At 37.3% G+C, this 26,872-nt stretch overlaps 1 protein-coding gene across 9 annotated transcripts in view; it reads left to right on the top strand.

The window, feature by feature from the left end:
• EYA1 (EYA transcriptional coactivator and phosphatase 1) overlaps positions 1-26,428 on the top strand; it is a 148,913-nt gene extending 122,485 nt beyond the window's left edge. For all 9 annotated transcript variants that reach the window (XM_085053025.1, XM_085053024.1, XM_085053023.1 and 6 more), the window contains 6 exons: positions 13,310-13,368; positions 13,541-13,701; positions 13,907-14,021; positions 14,318-14,439; positions 16,581-16,681; positions 24,208-26,428. In XM_085053025.1, the coding sequence (XP_084909151.1) occupies positions 13,310-13,368; positions 13,541-13,701; positions 13,907-14,021; positions 14,318-14,439; positions 16,581-16,681; positions 24,208-24,288 (639 nt within the window). In that variant the 3' untranslated portion in view covers positions 24,289-26,428. The remainder of the gene's footprint in view (positions 1-13,309; positions 13,369-13,540; positions 13,702-13,906; positions 14,022-14,317; positions 14,440-16,580; positions 16,682-24,207) is intronic.
• Positions 26,429-26,872: the final 444 nt, after the last annotated feature.

Here is a 26,872-nt window from a genome sequence, read left to right as displayed (position 1 = left end):
AAAAAATATCTCCTGATTGATGTAGGTACCATCTTAAAATCTCAGATTTTAAATAGTCAGGTTGATATTTTGAGTGAATTAATCTCTGAAAATTATATAATGTAATTATTTTAGGAAAGCTAGGTGAAACTGTCATCCTTACATGCTATTTTGCAGGGTGAGAGCGCATTAGCCAATCCTCACATAAGCACAAAGATTTGAAACCACAGCTTAAGCATCTTAGCAATATGCATGGTAGGTGGTTTCTATCAATCTTGTCAGCCTAAGTTTGATTTTGGCATGAATTTACGACATTCTTTACAAGTTGTTTGATCTCATGAAAGCCATCATGCAGTTTGTGCTGGTGTGGTTATGTGTGAGAGCTATGACTGAAGTTTAAGTGTTAAGAAAATATGCATACATATGAATTTTAAACAAATCTGTTTGTGCTGGGGTTTTAGGTTGATTTGTTTGTTTGTTTGTTTGTTTGGGGGTTTTGGTAGGAATTATATTAAAATGTTTCCACTGGGAGAAAAATTAAGGAGTTTCTTTCATTCATTTTCTTTTAAAAGCACGAAAGGAGTGCTTGAAGTTGGTTCCCAAAATGTTTGAGTTTCACAGTCTCAGGAGATTTCTACTGTTTCAGTGTGGTTACAATAAGGCCTCTATCTGAATTTCATCCAGTTCAATGGTCTAATGAAACTGTAAAGAAAGGGGGAGAGAATTATTTCCTTTACTCATTGCAGTATCACTTTTATTCTTCTGTGTTTTAAAGTAAAATTTGACTGTTGTTAATTGTATTTGTAAAATTTTTCTTTAGATATGTTCAAGAGGCTGGGTGATTCTATATTAGACTAAAACTACCTTAAAGTATGCTGTTAAAGCATGAAGCTTTAATGAGGACTTAAAAAAAATGTAAACAAAAAGTTTAACAAAAGAAACAAAGAGGTGTTGAAGGAATGGAGCATTGATTTTATTTTTTGGGGTTTTCCAAGATCCTCAGCCAGTCAGAACAAGGCAGGAGAGCCATTATCTGGAGGTTACCTGCAGCACTCTGCTATCAGAGATGATATTCATGTGTGTTCACTGACAGCAGGGTACAGACTGCTGACACAAGTCCTGCCTCAGCTGAAATTCTGTCACGAGAAAGATCAGCTTTATCTAAGCAAACTATACTTTCTGAACTGTAGAAAATCCCTTCAATCGGTTAAAAGGTCTCATATTTTTCTTCTGCATATTTGTATAACTCACACTGCGAATGTAAAGTATGGATATACAGCAGAACAGCTCCTTCCGTAGCATTGCTGGGAAAGGGGGAGAGACAGTTGTAGCAACAGTTAGAACACGAGTAAGAGGGTTTCTAGGAATTTTCTTTGACTTTGAAAAGTTTGATAATACAAGTCAAATATTTAAATTCATTTACTGGAACAAAATGTATGTACTTTTCTTAAAGGTGTATTGACAAGTCCAAAATTCCCATTATTGCCTTGGTGAAATGAATAAAGCATAAATCAAGCCATGATTACGTACAAACAAGGGTTTACAAGCAGAACAAAATAGATAGAGAAAGCACACACTGACTTTTTTTTTTGTTCCATCACTTTAATAAATTCAGGCAGAAATTTGAATACAAGCAATACAACCTCTGACTCCCAAACTGTCAAGAGGACTGACTCACAGAACTAACATCTCTTTTCTGAGTATAATCTCCACTAGTTTGGTATTTAACACAGCAAATGTAATGACTAACAGAAGCATCTTTCACAAAAAAATCATAAAGCAAATAGGTTTTTTTCTAATTGTTTCATTATATGATAAATTCATAACTCTTTTTTTACTATAAGAAGGTAGAAAAAACAATAAAGTTTTGTACGAATACAAATTTTTAGTTTATAATCAAAACCACAGTCAAATGTCTATTTAATGTAATATTTCATGTACTGGGAAAGAGTCTGTAATTTTTAATACAACATTGCATATTAAGAAAAAACTCTGAATACCACTTGACTAATTCAAATTCAGTCTTTTTTCAATATTATTATTTAAATTTTACTTAAAGGAAGTACTGTGAAAAAAAAATTTAAAACTTGCTAACAACAGAAAAGCTTTTACTAAGACATTAAATAGTGGTGTGGTGATATAGGTTTTATGTGTTAACTACATGTGGTCATGCAAAGGGTTAAGCTATGTGATTTCAGGATAAAAGGTTTCCTGAGTTGACTATTATTCCTATGGTCTGCCAACAACTTTGCAATAAATGGAATGATTTTTATGGGAATGTGGTTATTCACAGCAAGACTACAGTTGGTGTCAGTATGAAAAATTCTTCTTTAGTAGATTCTCTCAGCAGGAACAACAGATCTGAAAGAAAGGCAAAAAGTAGCTACAGAGAGCTCTGGCTGGTGTTGGTGACAAATTATGTTTACAAAATGATGTGGTAACCCATTCAAAAAGAAGAAATCAGAACAACAGTAAATCAGAGTATTGCTCGTCTAAATACTGCTGTTCCAAAACAAGTTACCTGTGATTGTGTGTATAGTTTAATAGCTCATTTTTCTTGACCATAAAACAAGTGAGACTTCTAGGCTTTCAGCTGCATGGGTGTAAAATAAAATGCTTCAGAAATCAGTAAAATTACTGCAAAGTTATACCACAGTCTATGACCGAACATAAAATATTGAGTTAAAATAATTCAGGAGAAAGGAGAAAAAAATTGCTGGATTAGAATTTAATAGAATTTAATAATTATTTGCTATGTTTATAATATTTATAAATTCTATTATTTCTTAGTATTACTTGCCTATTTTTTACATCTTTATGGTTTTTTAAAATTATTTTATTTGAATAAAATTGTGATGGAGAATGAATTAAAATATTAATTAACTTAGTATTAACACTTATCTCATTTACACTTGGTTTGTGATAAGCTTACAGAATGCTAAAAAGATTAAACCATTAAGTCTGCAGCACCATCACTAGAGTTGGTCTTATCTTCCACTCAGACTGAGGATTAAAGTTACATAGAATTTAATGATTCTCTTACAACCATACAGCAACGTCATGGGTTTTAGTTGTTCGACCATTCCTAAGTTAAGTTGTTGGAATATGAAGGGGATTGTTATTATTTGCATTGTTTGGTTGGGAGGGGGGCTCTAAAAGGAAATAGGTAGCAGCTGTTTTAAGAAGTAAACACAACAGCTTTGAGTGCTTCCATCTCTTTGTTTTCCTCATGGACAATTAATTACCCCAGTTCTATTTAAAATATTTCATTTGCAAACTTGTCTAGGAGTATTGCAAAGCCTTGGGGTTTTCATTATGGCATGTATTTCTTTTGTTGTGCTGGGATCACCAGTGATGTGGCAGCAAGGAAGAAAACCACCCTAGATGTGTCAATGTCAGAAAAAAAGAAAAAATATCCGGTATAAAGCAACTGTGTTGTTCATATGTGGAGGTCAACCACTGTTGAGATAAAGGGATAGGTTCGCTGACCTAAAAGTAAATGTTGACCATGATGATGCCAAAGAAAATAAATTTCTTAGAAAATTACATTTCACATTCTCTCAAAATAAAAAAAGAGCATGTGCATTCTTTAATTTTCTAAGAAATGTTTCCTCAGTAGAAATATTTTTAAAACAGTCTATGAAAGAAAAACTCTCTGCTTGAGAAAGAGTTTTCAGAAGAGTGTAATAGTTAAAGATGAGCTGAGAACAAAATCAGCTATTGGTGATTGTTGAATGTAATCATTCATGATTGTTTTTACCAGATGACCTTCATTTAGCAATGAGCAATGGACTGAAGCTCATATTCAGACTTCTAGGTCTGGTTCTACTGCTGTGAGAAATATCTGTTTTCCTTGAGGCCGAATGTGATTTTGGCAGAGTTGGTCTGATTTGGCTGTGATTGAAGAATGGATCCTGGAAAGTCTTAGTGAGCCTTTGGCTCTTCATTTCCTAATGAAAAGCTAGATATTGAGTAAGAAACACCTGCAGTCACTTCTAAAAAAAAAAAAAAAAACAAAAAAAAACAAAAAAAAAACAAAAAAAACACCAAAATAGAAAGGACTGTAGAACATACTGAAAATAGATTTCTGGGCCATGAGACTCAAGAAAATAAGCAATTATGGGAAAGATTGTTGAATGAGCCTTATTCCTGGTGAGATACAAGGGATGGTTTCAGGGAGAGGGAAGCTTCAAAGAGAGCTGACTAAATTATTTTCCTCCCACCCCCAAATACCCTAAGGAGGGCAGCTGAACAAATCTTTGGTCACCCAGAGTGGAGTCATCAGGCCCCTACAGAGGAATATATATTCAAAAATTACTTTTCTCTTTTGCTTGAAATAAGAGTTCACCTCCTCCCAATGTTTGTGATATCTGTAATGGGAAACTCCTGACCAGATAGTGGCTAGGGATGCTTTGTGAGAAGCCTGTGATACAACTTCTGAGAGTTCTCCTTCATCAACAGAGAGTTCTGGGAAAGCCAAATGTAATTATTTTAAAACCTTTTAGCAGCATTAAATTTCTTTTTAGATATATAAACCTTATTTTTAGGGTGCTATAGTTCTGTGAAGAGTATGCAAAGGCAAGTTCACTTTCTAAGGAACCCATCAACACTTGTGAACTCCTTTCCTGCAGACATCCACTACAGTTCCCTTTGCACATTCAGACTGAGACACAAAGCCCATCTATTTGCATTTAATTTTCCACAGGAACAATTCAGGAACAGTTCCATTGCAGTGCAGGAAGGAAGGATAAAGAGGAAAGGAAGTACAAATCACGGAACAGAATTTTCCCTAATATGTATGAGAGGGAATGACCAGAAATAGTTTCTCATCTATGTGATACTGCAACCATGGGTGACTTGCAGAAAGTTCATGGGGCTCCACTTCATGAATGTGAGTCTAAATTACATCACACATGTAGCTGTAGGTAAATGAACACAAATGCAAAACAAAGTCTTCATTCAGGCAGAGCTGTGGCTTTGCTGATGTGTGCAAAACACAGCTAAAAGCCTCAACCCATCTGAAATGCAAGATGCCTGGCTGTTGTGGAACGTGCTGCTGTAGTTCGTGAGTGTTAGAGCTGCAAAGAATAACAAATACATCCTCTGCTTACTTGAGAAGACCATTCCTATAGGCTGATGCAACTTATTAACGACTTAATTTCTTTCACATGGCCAATGACAAGTACCTTCATGCTAGGTGCCACTAAAAATAGAGCCTATATGATTTCCTTTCTCAAGAGAATCACATGGGGGGTTTTTTGCACTTGTACAGCTGGGCTGGAATACCCAGGAGCCTTCCAAGCTCATAGCATCACTTTATCACTTTATTTACCTTCCTGTTGCTTCTCCCTGTGTTACCAGCTGGAGTTAAACCACCACAAGCTGTAAGGTGGCTCAGGGCTCTTGTCTCTCTAGATGGCACTTCTGGAGCTCTGACAAAGGGTAGTTCTCCTCTGCTCTGGCTGGGCAAGGCAGTGATGGGTCAACTCTCTCCCCACTTCTGTCATGAGCAGCAGCATAGAGGTCAACATCTGCCCACGACACTGAGAGTGGGAAAGAAAATGAAGGAGAAAATGCACAGTGTTATGGAAAGGTCTTCAAGCTGCCCACAGAAGAAAATGTTTTTGCTGTCTGTACTGGCAAAGTGCTTTGTCTCATTAGCAGACAATTGCAAAGATAGGAGACTCACTCACTCAAAGCATTGTAGCTTTCATTTTAAACATATGCATTTAGATAATCAACATCACCAAGACCCTGCAAGTTTAAATGAATTGGTTTTGTGGAACTGAAAAACACAGATCTTGATCTTAGATCTCCTTGTGAAAATTTCCATGTAAACCGCTTGTTTCCTGAGATTTTATTTTAAGGCTTTTGTGGAAAAATCATTCTTTTCATAAGTTTAATTTTTAGATTCTTTAAAATTGAAATATATTTTAACAATCTTTAGCATATAGATTCAACAAAATATGTATGTTCCTAAAGGTATACTTTCAAGTTAATGTGTTTGGGAATAATTCATTACATTTTTATGAGATTCATGGCTTTTTTTACATCTTAAAATACCTTCATGTTTTATTTTCACTGTCTTTCATTAAACATAGAATTTTTTCCTCTTTACAAAAGTATATAATAGCAAATAATAGGAATTGTGTCATAAGGAAAGTATTTATGTGTGAAGTGCTGACCTTTTAAAATACAGTTAATTTGACACTTTGAACTTAACACTGTTCTCTCCAGGAGTGACACAGACTCTTTAAGCAGATACACTTGAGTTAAAACTTTAGCTATTTTTAGCTGCTTTTAGATGCTAATGTAGCTGTTTCTGTCTATTGGTAAAATTCTTTCTTTCACACCCTCCCTCTTCCCTTCTCTTTTCCTGCAAAATATACAGAAACAGAATAACACATTATTTTGTCAGAGTTGGAGCAAGAATTTATTGTTACAGATGCACTCTAAAACACTTCTCTGAGTAAACTGATATATTACAGAACTATAATAATTTTACATTTTATCTTGTCTGAACAACTGGGATGTAATTAGCATATTCAGAATGATAAGGAGTCTTTGAACTGGAACTGAACAACAAATTTACACATAAAACAAGCAAGAAAGCTCTGGGGTTTGGAGGACTGCACTTACTGTGATTGTCCTGAGTTCTGCTGACCCTCTGCTAGAGGTACAATTTTGCTTTTTGGTCTTCCTTTTCAATAGAAAGATTTCGTTGTATGGAGTAATATATACAGAGACAATATGAGTTCTTGAAATATCTCCTTCATGAAACTTATGAAGTAAAGAAAACTAGTGAAATGGAGTTTTCTTGTGGGCATGTAGCTGGCACATTGCAGTTGCCATATAGATACGTCTTTAGGTCATGTTTTATTTTAAATTGGATTCTTCCAGTTACAAGGTGCAGTTGAAATGAAAATGTAAACCTTGGTTTTAGCAGAGCTACTTCAATAAACACAAGTTGCAGAGTAAGATCTGTCTTTATTTTGGAATAAACACTGTTTACTTTAGGGGTATCATATTTGATCCAAACGCATTTTTTGATGCGAGCAAGCAAAATAAGATTTTAATCACTTTTTCTATTAGAAAAGAATGGCATCCATTGTGTGTTATAAAAGGGTTACGTGTTCAGTGCAGGGGAGCACTTTAAAGTCATTGGCTGTGAAAAAGAGTTAGTAAATAATTTCAATTCTTAGTCCTCAGTGTTTTATAACAGCTAATAGTTTATATAGATAATATTTTTTTAATTTGTGTTCTGATGTTCTATTTTAACAATAAAAGATAGGATTTGGGGGATTTTGGTAGGGGTTTTGTGGGTTTTGTTTACACTGTAAACCTCTCTTTATATTCTTAAGTTTAAAATGGGAGCATTTTGAAAGCCTTCAGAGTCCAATTTAATTCCTTGACTGTTCATCCACAAATTGTCAGACAGAATGAAGTGGATTTCAAGAACTCTCTTTGTTCTTAATATCCTGTGCCTGACCCACAGGTAATCTGCACCTTTTTTCTTCACTGCTGAATAATTGTGGTGGGAAAGAAGAGAAAATGTTAGGGTCACAAAGTGCAGGCTAGACAGAGATGACAGGTCCTGCCAATTGAGTGCCAGTGCTGAGAACCTGCGAACTGCAGTCTCTGCTCTTTCACATGGGTTTGTGCTGTATGTTAACAGGCGCTCCGCGATGACGGCTCAGCCAGTTCAGCACTTCAGCCTTTGTTGCCCTGGCTTGAAAGGAAGTGCAGAGGGTTTTGAGTATTTAGCAAGCACAGAAGTACAGTAGAGGAGCATTAGGCATGGGTCATGCTGTATATATATATGTGTATATATATATGTACACACACACAGAGGATATAGATGTGCTGTTGTTCAATTTTCCAACCTGTACATACTGGAGATTTTGTTATCCTTCTAGTCGAGTAAAAACCAGAGGTTTACTTCTAAAGCTTAATGAATGCTGGTAAATGGTGTTGGGGTCCTTGCATGTTATTTGTCTAAAATTAGAATAGAGACTGGTTGGAGCAGTCTGCTTTTCATTTTGCTGGAAGGTGGTCACAGCTATGAGTAAAAAGGTGTAGACACCAACAGTTTGGGGGGTAGGATCTTAAATGGTCATTCACAAACTAACTTTGGAATATGGAGTTGTTGCCTGGAAAAAAAAAATTCTGACACTCTGTAACTCTGTGATTCCCAAAGAAGCAATTGTGATGGCTAATAGCAGTGATGAGTATTTGTGGAGCAGATAATAGTCTTAAAAGTATATATAACTGAAAGGGTATAAATCATATACCTGGAAAAGACATAAACAGAGGTACTGCTGTCATAAAAAGCTTCATTAAAAACACAGCAGTGTATTCTTGGGGATTTTTTTTTTAATTATTTTTTTTCCCCAATACCTCACATTTATAAAGGATTGCATCTTTAACTTGTTTTGCTGGATCTGTTCTCACATGTACATGACCAAATTTCTCTACTGTTCAGTAGGGAAAATGAAGCAGTGGATATAATTGTGTAATGACAGATATGAGAGGAACAGAGAATCCCAGCAATCATTTCCTGTGAGTTGGCCAGCTTCCAGGATGTCTCAATGGGCACACTGATGTAAAGGCAAAATGAAAATAGCTCATTCTGAAGGGTGGTTGTTGCTGGGGTTTTTTTCTCTCTCTCATTTGACTTTGCAGACTAAGTTATTGAAACAATTAGTTGGCAGTGTGGTGTCAGTTTTCTCACGGTAAATTAAGAAGATTAACCAAATGTGGAAATGTATTTTAGCTGTAATCAGCAGATTTGAAACTGTAATATTTCGGCATCCTCTGAGTTTATGTTCTTAATATTATTCACATTATTCCTCTTTGTAATGTGCAGATTTGTCCAGAGTTACCTTATGTCAGTGTTCATTCAAAGACAGCAGAATTATCAGATTTATTTTTGCTAGTTTTGCAACACAAAAATGTAGAGGATCAGCATGCTAGCTGTTGCATCACTCCACTTGGCATGTAGTATTGGCACACATAAGAGAACTCTTATAACAGCCCTAATATCTTTTATTATTATTATTATTATTATTATTATTATTACTAATTTTCCTACAGTAAATTGAGTAGTGAAGTATATTTTACATAATTATGGCAGAAGTACGCAACTTGACGGGTGGTAGGGAAGGAGCAAAGTAATATAAATATTTGCAGAACATTTCTGCCATAAGTTAATGTTTTGCATATGAATCTTTATAAAGATCCTAAGTTAGTTTAAAGGAATGATTCCAGAGGACTACATAGGTCCAGGCATTTTAAGAGCTGTGAATGATGACTGTAGAGCATCTCTGGGAGGTTTTGGCTCGTCATACAAAAACAGAAAAGAGAAGGAGGAAAACTTAGCAGGAAGAAGTTAACAAATGCTTTGGGAATGGAGGAGGGAGAAGACATAAGCTTTCCATGTACAAATCTTAGGCTAGATTCACCTAGTCATTCATTTTTGATTGCTGTTTATCTTTGGCTTGCTGCATTTCACTGGAGACATTCACATAGCAAGTTATTGCAGCAGCTTTAAGTTGCTCCTGCAAGCATGTATTTGCTGCTGCTTCAAGCCCCAAAGCAGAGCTGATGGAAGGAATGGACAAATAAGTCTCAGTTGTTCCATGCAACATCTGTTGGTTTAATTGAGCTGCTGCAGGAGATTCAAGATAAGCTACCAGTTGTGGCACAGAAAGGTCTGAGGGACACAAACACATGGATCCACACAAGCCAGCTGTGTGAGAGAGTGAAAAAGGACAGCAGGAGCAGTAACTTCTTAAGCAACTATCAGTAGAAATGCCAAGATACACATGCTGACACTCCCATTTTTCCTGAAGGTATTATCTCTAAACGATACTGAGTGCATTTTGCTTTCCAGGGATTGATCCAAAAGTGCAGAGCTGCATCTCGGCCTGTCTGGCTGAAACACAAATCTGCAAGACAAACATGTTATTACTTGTAGTTCCTCCTGAAGATTTCAAACTGGATACACTGAAGTTGCAAGGTCAACACCTTTAGGAGCAAAACACAGCTAGCTGCATAAGCTTTATATGTAAGCCACAGGATATTTTGCTCCTTCCTTGCCAATACAGCCTATTTTAAAAGAGAATACCACAATTTTAATTTTCTGCTTTGGACTTGACTGCTAAACTGATTCTGTCATAATAAAATACGTCTGCATAAATAACAGTGTTTCTACAGGGACCTTCAGTATTAATTTCAGATATCACTTTGCCAGAGAAATTAGGGGGAGAATTCTAGTACTGTGTTTCCCATGAAAATTTCACAAAAGTGTCAAATACGTTTGTAAAAGTTTGAAATGGTAAGCCTGCAAACAAACCTTTTTTTTTCCTGAAGGGCCATTTAGCTGTAAGTCAGCTCCCCTCACAGAAGCATTTCTGAGAAGTACTTGAGGATTTTAGATTCTATGTGTTTATATACCTTTGTGAAATTGTTTTGATTGGAAAGGCATACTTTATTTTTTGGGCAGAGTTTTACCATATCACTGATTATGCTGCATATTGAGCTAAATGCTATTTTAAGTTGTTGACACTATGTATGCTTGCTTATATCTAATCAGAGGACTGAACAATGCCTCAGGTAGCTCACAGACAGAATGCTCCACACAAAGCAAGCAGGTGAAAACAAATGTAGGGGGTTCTGATGAAAGGACGGACCAGATCAATTAATGATGGGCAGGTAATTGGCTTCTTTGAAGAAGTGCTCCTAAATAACTTCCCTGCTAAAAGAGCAATTGCTAAATGAGTGTTTTTCCTTACCATATTCAGGGGGTGAAAAATGCAGCCGTCACTCATTAGCCCAAAGTCCAAGTCAGCTAGACAGTGTGAAAAAATACCTGGCACTCAAAGCTCACATTTAGCCTCAAAGCCATGCCCTGCCACTCAAAAGGAACAAAACAGTCGTGCACTGTTTGTGACCTCCCTTTAGTTGTAACATGGTGTCAATCACATTGTTCTTTAATCCTTTCCAAATTATACATGTATCTCTTGTGCTTTGTTCCCCTCCTGACTTTTTTTCTTCTTTTATTCCTGACAAAAGATGACACTATCTCTCTCTCTCTTATGTTCAGTATTTTGTCTGAAATTTGTGGTGCTTGTGACATTTTCTTCATTTTGCTTGCTTTCCTGACACAGTTTCTGTACCTTTGCCCCACCAATTTTTAGTCTCTGATTTATTTTCTGGGGTTTTCTCTCCAAAATACCTCTTTCTTTTGATGCCACAATTTCCATTTCTAATGTATCCCTGCAGTTCTCACTTTTTACCTACCAAGCAGGTGGTTAGACAGAAGGGGAGAATGTCTGTCATGTCCCAAGGCTTGTGATGGTCCCAAGATCATGCACTGTAAATTAAAGTTCGAAGTCTACAAGTTCTCTCTAACTGTGGTATCTGAGATGTAGTGGTCCTTCTTTCATCTGCTCCTGTGAGAAGATGAGTTTCTTCCTTCCTTTAGTTTTGTTGTTACTAAAACATCATTTCTTTTTCACAGATTTCTATTTTGAGTCCTCTTCTTCAGTAGCTTGTTGCAGCTGTCATTCATAGTTTCTAAGCTGGGGAAGGAGAAATCACTGAGGAGTGGAAGAGTAACTAAAAACTAATGAATTCAGGAGAGTGTCTCTTCTTTAGCTTACACTCAGTTTATATTTGAATTATTAACGTGGTATGCATTTAGGGTGAATATTTGCTTTCAGTATTAAAGAGAAAAATAGTAAAAAATTATGTGAATTTGATAACTTGCTGAAGAAGCTTCTGGCTCTTTTTTCAGGCAAGTTGAGTTTGAAAGCCTGGCAACATATGCTCACACTTGCAGTTTCAGCTGTGCCTGTACATCTAATGCATTTTGTCTGCCTGAGGAGGAAATGCACTGTATGGTGGTTAAATATGTAGTATTGTCTCTCCTGTGCTGGTTGTCACTTCTACCTCTCTCTCTAGCACAAGCTACCTGTGCATAGATACAGAAGGGTACATATTACAGTGAGAATACGCTGTAGAAGTACGAAAGACCACACCTTGTTCTTCAAAACATTTCAAGTTTCTGAGGCATTTTTCGTAAACCAATGTTTTTAAAAATCTAGAATCCACAGCCACCATGTGAGGCCACATAGGCTTCTTGAGCTTTTTTCTTATCTGAGGTTGTTGACCTCAGGAGAGGAGGAGAAGGTTACAGGGTCAAAGTCTTTTCCTCCTTGGAGCTTGCTGCTTGCTGGGAGAGGGTTGGCTGGAAAATAGATGTTTTAGAAAAAGGGTTGAGGGTCATGATTTTAATTCTGTTAGGGAACAGCTGGTTTGAGTTTCTTTCCACTTCTATCTTCCCTCCCTTCCTCACAAATCCATGGAGAGAGAAAAATTTGTTCAGAGGAAAGCAACAGAAAAATAAAGATTGCAGTGTTTTCAACTTTAAAATAGATCATATTTGTTATAGGACTTCACATTAGAAGAGAGAAGAGGAAATTATTAAAATAATTGAAATCCATTATTGTTACAAGCATTGAATTGATATTGATCTAGAGTGTCAGAAGTTTATTTGTTTTCCTGCCAACAGTTAAAATGTTAATAGTAATTTTTTAATGGTTTTTTTGTGGATAAACAATATACATTGCAATTTTTAATTTAGTGATGGGCAAAGCTAATTTTTAATGTATTGTGTTAGTTTGCAGACAAGCTGTTGAAGAAAGATGGTTTGATTTGGCTATTTCTGTTCAGATTTTCTTCATCTTGGCATGCTGCTTTCATGCACTAAGACCAAAGAGAGAGAAGGAAACTCACAACTCTCAAATGAATGGCAAACTAGGAACAGATTTTTCATCTGCACTCCTCTGAAACACTGGCCTCAGGCTGTGTTGGTGTGTGGCTCAACAGCAATCAGAGGTCATAATTTCATTGGCGGTTAGCATCAGGTTTAATTTTTCTAATATGTTACATTTACCAAAATGTCTGGTTTCAGTTACACTTATGCACTGACTGAATCAGCTTTGAGCAGCATGATGTTTTAAGGTACCTGAAAGGCTACAAGAACGTTTATGGAACACATATGCTAATTGTTTTTAACCACTTTCCTTTCTAAACACAAAAACATGTTTTTGGAAAGCCATTTAACAGTAGTAGCTAATGATGGTGTGCATTTATTCTAAAAATAAGTATAAGGAATAGGTAAAATAGTTGTTTTAACAAGACTGCCATCTACTGATTTCCACAATTTAAAATATCACTGATGACTAGATTGTTCATAGATTTTTTATAGCTTTGTTTCCAAGATTTGCAAAATCAAGAAAATTACAAAGTCTTTCTGTCACCTTAGGAATGCGACCAGGTTCATATTGATGACGTGTCTTCAGATGACAACGGTCAAGATTTAAGGTACAAGAGAACTCATTAAGATAAAAAGTTGCTTTGCAAATTCCTTCCTCAGCAAGCGCTGGGCTGCTGGAATGCTCACAGCAGCCTGCTGTCTTTTAAGTGTCTGCTTTGCAACCCAGCAATGCAGCCTGTTGCCCTTTATCGATCTGTGGGTTTTCTTATCTCTGCCCAGCACGTACAACTTCGGGACAGACGGCTTTCCCGCGGCTGCCACCAGCGCCAACCTGTGCCTGGCCACCGGCGTGCGCGGAGGAGTGGACTGGATGCGCAAGCTGGCCTTCCGCTACAGACGAGTAAAAGAAATATACAACACCTACAAAAATAACGTCGGAGGCAAGTGACTCTGGAGTACCTAGCCAACACAGATTAGAAGCAGTAAATGGGAAGAACTGGTTTCTATTCCTTTTTTTTACATAGCAGTGTGTAGTGAGCTGTTTAGTTTGCACTAGGTGGAAAATTGTCTGAGCTAGTGAAAGCAAAGGGAAGTGACAGAGCGCTACTGAATATCAATGCAGACATGCACTTGTCTACTCCACAGGTCTCCTTGGTCCAGCAAAAAGAGAGGCTTGGTTACAACTAAGAGCAGAAATTGAAGCTTTGACAGATTCTTGGTTAACACTTGCACTGAAAGCACTCACCCTCATACATTCAAGGTGAGTACTAAGAGAACAAAGGAAGCTCTAGGGTCTGATGATGATCTGGAAGAGGGTGCCTGGCCTAGTGGGCAAAATGTTGAACCTGGAGGACCATATCCTCACTCCTTATTCTGGTCTGACCATGCCACACCTTGCTCCTCTGTAAGGGGGTAAAAAAAAGATTTTCTTTTTAAATGGCAATAATAATATTGAGGGGTTCTGATGGGAAGGATAAGATTTTCCTTCTTTGCTTTGTTTTGGTTTTTCTCTGTTTTGCTTTGTTAAAAAAGGATGCTGCATTTTCTCTTCCATAGGACAAACTGTGTGAACATTCTCGTAACAACTACTCAGCTAATTCCAGCTCTGGCAAAAGTCTTGTTGTATGGACTAGGGGTTGTATTTCCTATAGAGAATATTTACAGTGCAACTAAAATAGGTGAGCTATTTTTATCATGTTGTGATACATTCAAAGCTGTATTTCTAAAAAAAAAAGGTATTGTAATGTATATTTAATTCTAACATTTTTTCACTGTAGCAAATACAGATATTAGGAACACCTGATCCTCATGAAACAGTGCTAAAACATCCTAAAAGTGCTTTTCAAATGTTTGTCATGATCTAGCACAAAAAGCCTCGTATAGCTCTATTAACAGTCTCTGTTAGGAAGAAATGTAGTTGCTTTTTTTCATAATTTCTCAAAACTGGGGCTGTGTAGCTTTGAGAAGGTTTTTTAGTAGGCTGCAAGTACAGAACACTGGAGTCTCCCCAAAGAAGCAGAAGAAATTCTGTAAAGGTGAGCCCTGGCTCCATTTGTTTTCATGAGCTCTGGAGCAAATTTTGGTAAACAATTTACCAGAAGCAAGAATGTTTTGCTGCAGAATGTAATTATTTAAGTTTCTTCATACTGACTGTAATAAGCTTCAGCCAGGCAAATGTTTATTTCTGTTTTCTAGCTGAGTATAAAAGATGTTATTTTGAGTATGTAGAAGTACCCCAGACCAGATGGCAATGGTGTTTGTAGTTTTTAATGTGATTATGACATATCTGTTCTGTCTCAGATTCCCTCAAAATTGTGGGCTACACGGAAACATTTTTCATGTGTTCTTAAGTATTTATAATACAGCAAGCTCAAATGGTCAAGACAAAACTGTGGGATATTTTTGTTTTGTTTTGTTTTTTTAAACTAGACCAAACAAAAATTTGCTCAGAGTTTTACAGAGAAATTTGAAGGCATAAGCATAAAAGATATAAAACTGTTTCCTGGATACTGAAATTATAGTTTCCTCTGTCAAAACTCTATAGTAAATTAAAACTTCAAAATATAGTACTTTAAATACACATTTTAATTAAAACATATTTTAATAAATATTCACTTGTGACTTCACATACACAGGATAGAAGGGTGTTTTTGGAAAAATGTGTTCTGTCACTGACTATCTCACGAAACCATAAGATTTTTGCAACATGATAGTCATCATTTTCAAGAGCTTTTTCAGCTTAGTGTTGGAGGTTTCTTATGCCTGGCACTACTGTTAAAGGGTATCATTGAGTAGTTTGGCTTCTCTAATGGCTAGAAAACATTAAATTTCCAATCTACTTTTTCTTACACTTTTATTGTTCTGTAGCTGAAATAACTATTTTAAAAACCACAATTTTTCCCATCCATTGCTGTAGACACACAGGTTAGAATGTCCCATGGCCAGACTAAAGTGACCTTTCAGAATAGGGACATTTGAGAAAACTCAACTCTAAGCATATCTGAAGCTTCCCAGTACCTGAAGGTTCCCAGTATGGGTACAAATTGAAAGGGATGAAATTTAGTTTAGCTATTAGGAAGAGACTCTTTTGTGTGAGGTAAGACACTAAAACAGGTTGTCCAGGGAGATTGTGGATGCCCCAGCCCTGGCAGTGCTCAGGCCAAGTTGGGTGAGGCCTTGGATAACCTGTTTTAGTGTGGGGTGCACATGCCAGGGTGAGTTGGGACTAGATGATCTTTAAGGTTCCTTCCAACCCTTAACGTTTCTGTGATTCTATGGCACTTGTGCATAGGGCTGGAGCACTGAGATAATTTCCCTAGATGTGTGCAGGGAAGGAATGACCCATATTAATGGATCCCAGTGCAGGATCAGGGATCTTATCCATGTATTGGATTACAGGCATTTAGATTTAAATCTTTTGGGTGACCTTCTAAATCAGGGCGCTACTGTTTTAGGAGCTGTGATTAATCTTGTAACAGGTTTTGGAGAAAAATCTACAATTTCCACTTAGATTCAATAAATTTATTCAAATCAGGCAACTGGTCATTAACAAATAGTAGATGATTCTCCTGGTAGGGAAATTCCCCACAAAACCTGTGTCATATTAAGGAATGAAACAAGAAAGGTGATATTGTGGACCTACATTATGCTATGTCTATGCTGTAATCAGCCTTGATACACCATCCTGCAGGACAGACTCTTCTCTCCCTATAGCTCTGCTTAAGAATTCCAAGTGTTGTAGAGATCCAGGCTAAAAAGCTATTTATTTGATGTCATCCCATCACCACCTACCCTGAATAGTCTGATCTTTTCCTTTCAGGAAAGGAAAGTTGTTTTGAGCGAATAATTCAACGGTTTGGAAGAAAAGTAGTGTATGTTGTTATAGGGGATGGTGTCGAAGAAGAACAAGGTGCAAAAAAGGTAATGACCTTCTTTTGGTGGGGGGTGGTTTCAAGAGTATGAAAAATTGTCTTTTCTTTGACATGGGAGAGTGTGCATTGACATTTAGGTTGGATATTTTTGCCTTATGAAATTTGTGTTGACCATATCTAGGAGAAAGCTGGGTAAGACTATAGATAATGATTTGCCCTGCTGTTCTCCAAAAGACACATTAAACTATGTATGTTTGATGTATTTCAAAAAGGGGCTAGAAAATGGACCCTGGCTTTTGTGCCAAGAACTAATAGCTCTGTTTTCCTTGGCAACCCAAAATACCACATAGGATGTTATGAATGTAAGCAAAATATGGTGATTCTTAGTGATCAAAGGCAGTGTGCTGTTTGACTGTATGAAATATATATATGTCACACCTTGAAAAGACATGTAGGACTGGAGTAGGTATACTGGAATTTCCGTTTCCTTGTGTGTTCATAATCTGTATTCTGCGTTCAGGCAACAACCTGTGGCTTGGCATGCATTCATAACCTCAGATAACAGAGCAGAGCATATTATTTGACTGTCCATTATTTTTTGCTTTCCACTGAGAAGAAGGGAAAAATTCACTTTTTTTTTCAATGTGAATTAAGCTGCATAAAAAGCAACACTTCCCACTCACAAATAATAGGCATTATTTCTAACCTTGCTATTCTACCCAAGATAGTCTGCAGATACACACTCTTTGCTTGGAGGAATGAGGCATAACATTGGCTATTTGAATAACTGGAGAAAGGACAGGAAAATGGGCATTTCTGTTCTTGCTTCCTTTCACAGATAAATTGCTTTTACACAGCTGCTTTTTCACCACAAAACTCTCTGTGATACTTCTATATCTCTTTCCACTGTGACTTTCCAAATTGGAGAAGTGAAACTAATTAGTCCACATGGCATTTTAACAACCATTGACTGGTTTTGCTTCATGAAATCTGGGTTTTGTGCCCCTGAAGCCTTGCGGGTAGGTTCCCGGCTCGTCCCAGCACTTCGCAGAGTCTCAGTTTCATATATCCCTTTGGCGGACTGACGGGAACAGTTTGCTCCTTTCTCCTTCAGAAATGCCTTTCATCTTTGCAGAGAAATGTTTTCCCGCTGCAAATGATTACATTTTAAAAGCTGTATTTAAGATCAGGGGGGAAAAAAATTCCTTCTCTTTGTTCCTTTTTTGTTGCCCGGTGAAATAGTGTTGTATATGATAATGGCAGGAGTAGTCCTTTTGGTAACATTATCTATTTCAATGCTTTTTTCAACAGGAAACATGATTCAGGAAAGCATAAGAAAAAGCCTTTCCAGTCACTAAGAGGAGTAGCAGTATAGAAAGTTCCTTTGTGCAATTACTTCTGTGTATTCTTTCTTGGTGGAAGGAATTTTCAGGTTGAAAGCATGTTAGATGCTCTGGATTAAATTATCTGCTGCAGCAATGCCAGAGAAGTCAATAAGTAGACCAGCAGCCCTGACTTTCTGCATAAACTATCAATTTGATTTAGGAAAGTGCTTCTGTGATTCTTGTCCTGCTTCTTACTCCACCAAATAAGAAATCACCATTTCACATTGTGAAAGCAGGATTTGCCTCTTTAGTTTTGTCCTTCACATCCTGAAACCACCCAGTGCCTTGCAGTATCAGGAACTGCTTCCAACTGAGATTATGTCTTTTTGGTCATCTGCTCCTCAGGATTTTTTTAGGGTTACTAGGGAGAGCAAGCCTGGGAATGCACTCTAGTGTGTACCATGCTTCATGCTAAAGACATGTGCCCTGTCTAAGGAATAAATGGTATTGCTGTATTGAAAAACAGAGAAAGCCTGGGTCTTCTTTGGAAAGCATGCAATTAAACGGAAGCTTTACCTCCACAAAACTACCCAAAGCACACCAATCCAAAATGGCATAACTGCCCTGTGAGGTACCCCATTGTCATGCTTATCCCCTGAACCTTGGCAGCTGGTTCCTTCTTGCCTTCCTTCCCATCAGCATGTCAGGTTTTGTGCTGTTCTCAGAGAAGGGACAGGTCTTCTGTTACCCTTTGCACACCATTTTTCTGTAGGGGCTTGGCCTGTGGTGAAGCCGTTATTATATGTATGTTTCTTTACACTATGTAGAGCATAAACAGTACACCCATCTTTTAATAGCACTTCATTGATTACATGTAAACTGCAATGAGTCTTTTCAAGCGAGCATATAAATCCAAGCCTATTTAATTCAAGAGATTTTTTTATTCTGTGTTCATTCAGTGAATGAAAGAAGGTTGAACTTGCAGCTCAGGGGGTGAGAAAGTTAAGGTTTATTATTAAAAATAATTTACCAATCATTTATAAATTGCTTCATCATAAAACAATATTTTCATTTATGTGCTTCATTCTTAAAAAATGCAACAATAGGAAAAGTAAAGGACACATTTAAAATCTTTTTATTATTGTCATTAGTGTAAATACTCAATAATAGAAACTTTTTAATGTCATTCAAAAGATCATTGCTTTACTGAGAAACATTTTTTAGGATGAACAGTTTGTTCATAAAATGCCTCTTTTTGGTTGATGTAAGTAAATGTAACACACTGAGGAAACTGCACACTGTTTGTTACCTTTCTGGTAGCATCAGTCAAACTGTGATATTGACACCTTTGTTTAGCTGTCACTTGCAGCAAAATATTTGATGAGACAGTTAAAATTCTCAGGATGTTTGCATTGTGGATTGAGGAATAATCATACCCTTCTGGATCAGTGCAGCAACCAGCCAGCTTGGCTGTAATACCAGGGTTTACACAGCGGTTGCCACCTTCATATCAGCTTCCCCGGGAAAAGAGGGAGAGGAGGACAGAGAGAAAACAGTGTGAAGGTCCAAAGGGTGCTCAGAAGCTGCTGGCACCAGTGCTGGTGCAGTGTGTGTCCAAGATGCCACCTCTGAGTGACTCTGCAGTGACACAGCTATTCTCAGGATAAGTTTCTGGGGGGTTCTGCCAGAGACTCTCTTGTCTTGGCATTTTGCTTTGTTTTGCTTTGTTTTGTGTTTTGGTTTTGGAGGTTGTTTTGTTTTGTTGTGTTGTGTTTTGTTTTGTTTAAGCTCATCTTTTTTGCCTTTGCTTTTGGAAACATATTCGGGAAATATTAATAGACAGAAAAAAACCAACTCCTGAGTTTTTCTACTTAGGAGAATTCTCCAAAGAGTTTCTAATTTGTGAGAAGAGACAAAGGCTCTCTGCACTGAAGAGCTGGATTTTACATCAGGTGATTCAGGAGAGCCTGGGCAAATGGGCTTCTCCCTTTGTTTCCAAAATGGTCATGCTGCCTTGGAGGGAAATAGTGAGGAAAAATCATAAATCTTTATGGAGCAATAAATAGAATATAAATGGGTATCCAATATGCCACTGCTTTTAAGCTCACAGTCACACTGTGCTGGTCAGGTTTGGGCTAGGAAGTAAAGACGGCCGCTTAGCAAATCTGGCAGGAATACAACAAAAATACTGTGAAAGATGACAAAAACTGATGAGTTTTCTATTCAAATACATCACAAATCTCAGGAGTAAATTTTTTGTATAAATATGTATTCGTTTAAGGGAAGGAGGATAGAGGATAGTCTGCACTTTCTGCTGTTGCTGTCAAAAAAGAATTTGTTTTGCATGTGTATTAATAGAAACACTGTATTTTGTGGGGTAAAATAGCTGAAGTTTTGTACTTTTAGTGGGTACATGCTGAAAGTAAAATTACTTCTCTTTCAGAAATAAAATAGCTTAATATTTTAGGTTACTTAATGATACTCTAATTATTAGGCTTACTAAATTTATAGTTTCATTTTTTATGTTTTTTACATAAAAACCAAATTCAAAACTTTTGCCATCTTATTTAATTTGAAAGTTTCATCAAAATCAAATCATTAAAAAGTTCATAAATTTTTTTTTGTTAATTATCATATACCAAACAATTAATGTTTTTTAAATGACAAAAGCTTCATATTTACTTGGAAGATATTGAAATAGTACACTTAGAGTTTCATTAGATGCTAATGCATCCAGTTTCACCACCTATTTATTAGTGGTTAGCATTTGTCATCCATTCTCCCACAGCAGCAAATGCGAGATTAGCATTTCTTGCTTTGCTCAGAATAGAAGTGTTCTGCGTGACACGTGTGCTAAGTGTTGGCAGAGATGGCTTTTTTAAGGCATTATTTAGTAAATATATATACAAAGGATCTGCTGCCCAGTCAGAGATTCTCTTTGGTAAGAGAAAAAGTACTTCTGTCTCATGGGTGTGTTGCCACTTTTGACATGGCTGAAAAGTTGTGAATAAACATGGCATGCTAATACAGGAATAATATATAAGGTTTTTGTTTTGTATATAAATTTTGTTACTTTAAAGGTTTTTGTTTCATCCGGTCACTTATTATCGTAGGATGAAAATTAGTGCCTCATGAAAACACATGCATATATATGAGCACATTTGTGTGTGAGACTCTATATATACACACAAACATATAGATATATATAGATCTGTATCAGGTTTGTTTCCCCTCCCCATAGCTCTGAAGGCTGTGCTGTAGGGTCAGACTGCTAGAAGTCTGAATTGGCCACGTTCAGCCATGCCCATGGCGTCAGGGCAGATTCCAGCCCCGTGCAGCCACCACGTTCCCAGCGTGCTTTATTTCTTGGGAGTGTGCGGCTGGCCTTTTGACCTGCCTGCAGGAGAACTGAAAATAATTATAATCCTGAGATTTACACAACCTCTTTTTTCATGAGGGTCTCTAGCATTCCACTCTTCACTCCTGTAACTACATAGAGTATAGATATACTCTTTTCACAGACAGACATAAATAAAGCAGAGGACACTTAACTGAATTTGAAATAGAAAGATATAATCAAAATAATGACTGCCTACAGTTTTGGTTTAAAATCTGACCATCAACAGCTGACCCATAAACAGGGTAATCCAAAACTTGATATTGCACATGGGCATCTAGCAAGAAGTGCTGTCATTTGATTTAGCAGAAGCTGAACCTTCTGTTAAATCAATCAGAGTCTTTAACTGCTCTATCTGCCTGATGTGTGCACACTCTGTGATGCTGAGGTTGTTACTAGGGAAGCAGTATAAAGCTGGAGCTGTATGAAGCAGGAGCTGGAAGCCAAGAATTAATTCCTATAGTTCTCCCTATTCGTTGGTTTTCTGCATGACCTTGGAGGACATCCATGTCATTGACTCTTGGCTTCTGCAGAGACACTTTGCAAACGCAGGTGTCCACCAAACTCTTCACCACACCATACCATAGGTGTGCTATTTACACCTCCCTGACCCAGTGGCTGAGGCAGAGATGCTGCCAAGCTGACTAAGAGGAGGAGCAGGGAGCTGTAGCTGGCTGTCAGGGAGAGCAGCTGTATCCTACCTGGCAGGGGCTGGAGAGAGGAGGGGGAAGCTGTAACCTCACAAGAAAAGGAGGCAGCGCTGCTGAGCATCGCTGACCTGTGTGGTCATCTGGAAAACACAGCATGGACCTGCTGCAAGCACAAACCTGTGTCCCTTTGTACTTGATGCAGTGGCCCTATCAGATATTGCAAATTCTGCCAGAAAGATCATGCAGCCTAAGTTAGAGACAGGTGCACAGAAGCTTTTGCAATGTCCAGAGAATGGCACGACTAGTAATTTTAATTTGATATTGCTCTTGCTGGTTCATTTCCTGAACATGGTGCAAGAAGTTCATCTTCAGGAAATCTGTGAGCTGGAAAGCAGCAGTGCCAGGCCTGACAGAGCACAGAGGGTAGGCTGCCTGTATAATGTAACAGGGAAGATGCTGGGACATGGAGTTGTAGCTGAGTGAGCTAATTGCATCTGCTTTCTGTTGCTGGTGGAGCATAGAGTGGAAGTCCAGATTGAAGATGTAGAAAAAGAAAATGTTGTAATGTTTACCATTTCCTTCTTAAGAAAAGGATCTATCCATAAAAGTGGTTTGGAAATACCATAAGCAATTTTTTCCAAAAACACCTCAATTGTCTCTGAATTCTGTTTGTTTTGTTCTCTCCATTGTCAGTCATCGCTCATGAATTTATTTTCAAGCTGAGAGTCAGTGAGCTGTTTCTCAAGGCTTTGTAACACTAGAGCAAAGCCAAGCAGAACAGAAGCTCTTAAATGGTATTTTCTTGGGTGTCATTTGTTTTCTTCCTGAAGAAATTCCTTTGCTCTAGAAGCTAGGCATACTCTGAATTTGGGCATGTGTTGATGCATCCATATTGCATATGCATTCAGATAAGGAGTGTCACATCAAAAAAGATATGATAGGCCCTGTGTTAAGGTGTTTGCCTTCTGAGACAGGCATAAAAATTACTGTGCTTACAGTAAACATGCAGCTGGAAGCAGTGAGTTTAACATTGTTTTCAAAATTTTTCTCTAACTTAAAATTTGAGAAGACCTGAATGAAAAAAGGAGATCAGAATAGAAGTGACAGAGGAGATGGAGTTCTGACGCAGATTTCACTGGAATTAGGACTTTGCTCAGGTGCTGCTGAAGTAGGATGATGAAAGCCTCTTTGAGAAGTCATAAATAAAATGTTTGGGGAACTTAGAAGATAATGTGATAATAATTTGCTTGTGGTTTGCCTCCTAAAGACGCCAAGACACAAACTGACCCAATGAAAGGGTGAATACAATCATGTTAGCCTCCAGAATACTGTTGAATTGAAATTATTTTTCCATGGGATTTATAGAATAATTTCCTAACAGAAGCTGATGGTGCTGATGGTTATCTTTTTTTTTAATTTATGCAAAATTTCTTGTTGCTCTTATAATTCCTAGTTTCAAGTATAAAGATAGTTCTTAATTAGATTTTTACCCATCATGAATGAGGTAATCTGTGCTTTTTCCTGGGATTTGTGTTTTTGTTTTTTTCAGGTTCTTTACAAAAGTATTTGTGCTCCAGACAGATTTTATTACAACTAATAGGAAAAAAATATGTATTTATTTTAATTTCCCATATGGAAAAGATCTTTTAAGATCAGTGTTAGCAATGACCAATGTTACACAAGCCACTGGGATAAAATTCTTTTCAAAGTGATGTGAGCAACACATGAGCTATTCTGAATCACCATTTCTTTGTTCTTAACTCATCTGCCAGGAGTAGTTTTACAAGCAGCAAACACATTTTGATAGTAAACAACACTTTCACTTTATTTTTTTTTCTGTTCCCTTCCTCAAACTACCCACATGCTTCATGTGTATGTTGTCCTATTTTATTTCCAGAAGTAATATTTTGTTCTGCAGTGTTCTGAAATCTGTTTTTCATATAAAGAGATTAGAAACCCCTCCCTTCCTTTTGATCTCCTGATGTGTTTGCTGTAGTTCCCACTGTAAATATATTTGCTGTTATTGAGGACTTATGCTTAGGGGGCGGGTCAGCGAAACCAGATGTAAACGTGAAGGATTCAAGGTTTTATGAGCTCTTTTCTCTCCCCCAAAGTGTTCTCTTATCCCTGGGAAAGGCAAAGGGTGGGTCTAAATACCAGAATGCTTGGGGTTATTTTTACATGTTGTCTGTGCTGTTCACAGCATGCTATGCCATTTTGGAGGATCTCGAGCCACTCTGACCTTATGGCCCTTCACCATGCCTTGGAACTGGAGTACTTGTAGCAGCTTAGCAGCACTTTCAAACCTCAGAGCCTCCTTCTGCCCGTGGATGAGATGCCTGTGTCTTGTGTCAGCATTGGACTACAGAACTTTGTGATTTCAACATGTTGACATACAGCTGCAATTGGTCTTAACCCTTGCCCTTTCAGTAAACAGAGGAGCATGTCTTTTTCTTCAGAACAGCTGTTGGCTCTGGTACTGCGAGCCCAATGAAAATAAGCCATGCGAGTGTTTGAACAACTCATCTTTACCATATTTGCTACCAAAAAGAAACAGAGAAGAGAAAAGTAAATGGGAAAAAAAGAAAAAAAAAGAGAAGGAAATAAGAGGTTCATACCTGTGAAGAAAAGAAAAAGGACCTGCAAATGCTTTGTAGTTTTTAGCCTCTTCAATGTGACACACACCGTTTCTTCAACACAGCAAACTTGATTGCACAATGAAGACTGAGATTTTACAAAATACCAGTGGAGTAATTTTCTTATAAAGAAGGTTTACTTTTTGGTTTCTCATACCCAGGGTACTCTGTACATCCTTGCTTATTTATGAACAGACTATATTTTGACATCATATAACTGAGGATATGTATAATAGGATTAAAGGCTATTATAAGCCTTTGCCTTATGGTACAGCAACTACTTTTGATTTTAGCACATTACAGAGTAGTTTAAAATATGTCTAATTTAAACTAATAGGTACATCACTGAGACAATCATGTACAGGAAGAATTTTTTGTGTAAATTTGTAATAATGAATGATTCTTTTACATATTGTTAAGGTAAATGCTATTGAAAGATAGTAATGCCTTGTTGGTGAAGAATGAGGCCACGTGTGCACAAACTTGTGCAGTGCCTTATCAATGTGTTGGATATAAATATGTAGATAATGGATTTTTTTTAGATAAATTTGTCAAGACCAAAAGCATGGATGTCAAGTGTCAATAGGAATTGGGTTTTGTTCTCAGCTGTTTCTCTGCCATTTTCTTCTCTCACCCACTCTGATTATGAAAAGATGGATTTTGTGTGTCCCCCCCAGTCGAAGGAAATACAGATAAAACACAAGTGAAGAGGAGGCCTTTACTGTCTTTTTGTTTCCTCTTTTAGAGTTAACATATTAACCCATTCTTAAAGTATTAAAGAATTAATTAGGAGAGTCATTCCACAAAGAAATAGAGAAAGAACACAAATATATTTTAAGGCATAACTTAAACTGGAACCTTGGTACTGAATAGCTTTTGTCTCATCCAAAAATGAAGGAAATTATCCCCACTAATATTTTTAGAAATTAGAAATGATAATATTTTGGAGAAATTAAACAAGAATGCTCATATATGTTTAAGTTTTTTAATCCTCTTCCACCAGGAGTCAGATTTTCCTAAGATATAACATCCATTGCCGGCAATGGAAAAGCTGAAATGGTTATCACCAAGGAGTTAAAATTTGCTTTTGTCTGCACTCACTTAAAGGAAAAAAATAGACTCTGTCTGCCTGTGACTTGTGACTTTTCTGATCTTGAAGGCTCTGAGCTACTTGGTTAAATAAACTGATAGTCTGACTTTTTGGCTTGAATTGTACCAATTCCCTTTAACCAGTTAAATATCTTTCTAACCACCTTTGTTGGTTTGTTTTCCAGCTTTTCTTCTTTTGTTTTTCTTAAAAACCACCAGCCTCAAAACAGCTACCTGCAAAGCTACAAAGCACCAATGTAGCTACAAATCAACACCCTTCTCTATTGGAGGAATCATATTGCTGCTAGAATAAAATGTTTGTGGATTGCTTTAGTACCAACAGAGAGGTTTTTATCTTACCAAGACTTGCACATGTGCTTTGCTTTACTTTACCCAGTATGAGTGCTGCAACTCATGCAGTACTCACATACATAAAGCACATTGTGGGTAGTTTTTAGAATTGAGACTATAATTAGCCTTTTTTTTTCTCAAGCAAAGTAGACAGTGATGGGGGAGGGATTGGTTGTCTTTTTCTTTGGCTCTTTTCAATTTTTAGTCATTCGCGGACTGAAAAAAATAACAAAGTTTATCTGGGCCTTATTGTACAAAAAGTGTGTTGTGTCCACAATCGTGTACAGAATTTTTCTTCATTAATTTTGTTTTAAATTAATAAAATTGATTTGTGAACATGTTAAATAATTGTCTTGTATGCAAGTCTGTGATATTTCTTTCCACTTGGTTGGGAATAAGAAGACATCTCTCATACCTTTGCTGTCCCAAGACAGAGAAGTTGTTCACCTTCTTGTGGCCAGCTGAGAGAGGTTAAAAAATCTTGCACCTAGTTTACAGAAGGCTCAGTTAGATGAGCTGCAGCTGTTTTGCTTATCAGCAGCAGCTAGACACAGTCAGTGCAGACTAAGGCCTTGGTGCCCTGGAAATGTATATTTAAGTGACTCACAGAAGCAAATGCCTGAGCTTTAGGTACCATGGTGCCTCTGTCATCCAAAGCAATCCATGTGCTGAACGGATGAGTCCACCATTCAGACATGTCACTCAGGGCTACAAGAAATCTCCCATTCTTTGAGGTTCTACAGGCCTGAACATCTGGGAATTCAGGACTGGTATTTAATTTTGCCAAGCATG

The sequence above is a fragment of the Lichenostomus cassidix genome, chromosome 2 (assembly GCF_008360975.1).
Source record: "Lichenostomus cassidix isolate B80296 chromosome 2, HeHo_3.0, whole genome shotgun sequence".
Classification (NCBI taxonomy): Eukaryota; Metazoa; Chordata; class Aves; order Passeriformes; family Meliphagidae; genus Lichenostomus; species Lichenostomus cassidix.
The sequence above is the reverse complement of the archived record's forward strand: the minus strand, read 5'-3'. Positions and strand labels throughout refer to the sequence as shown.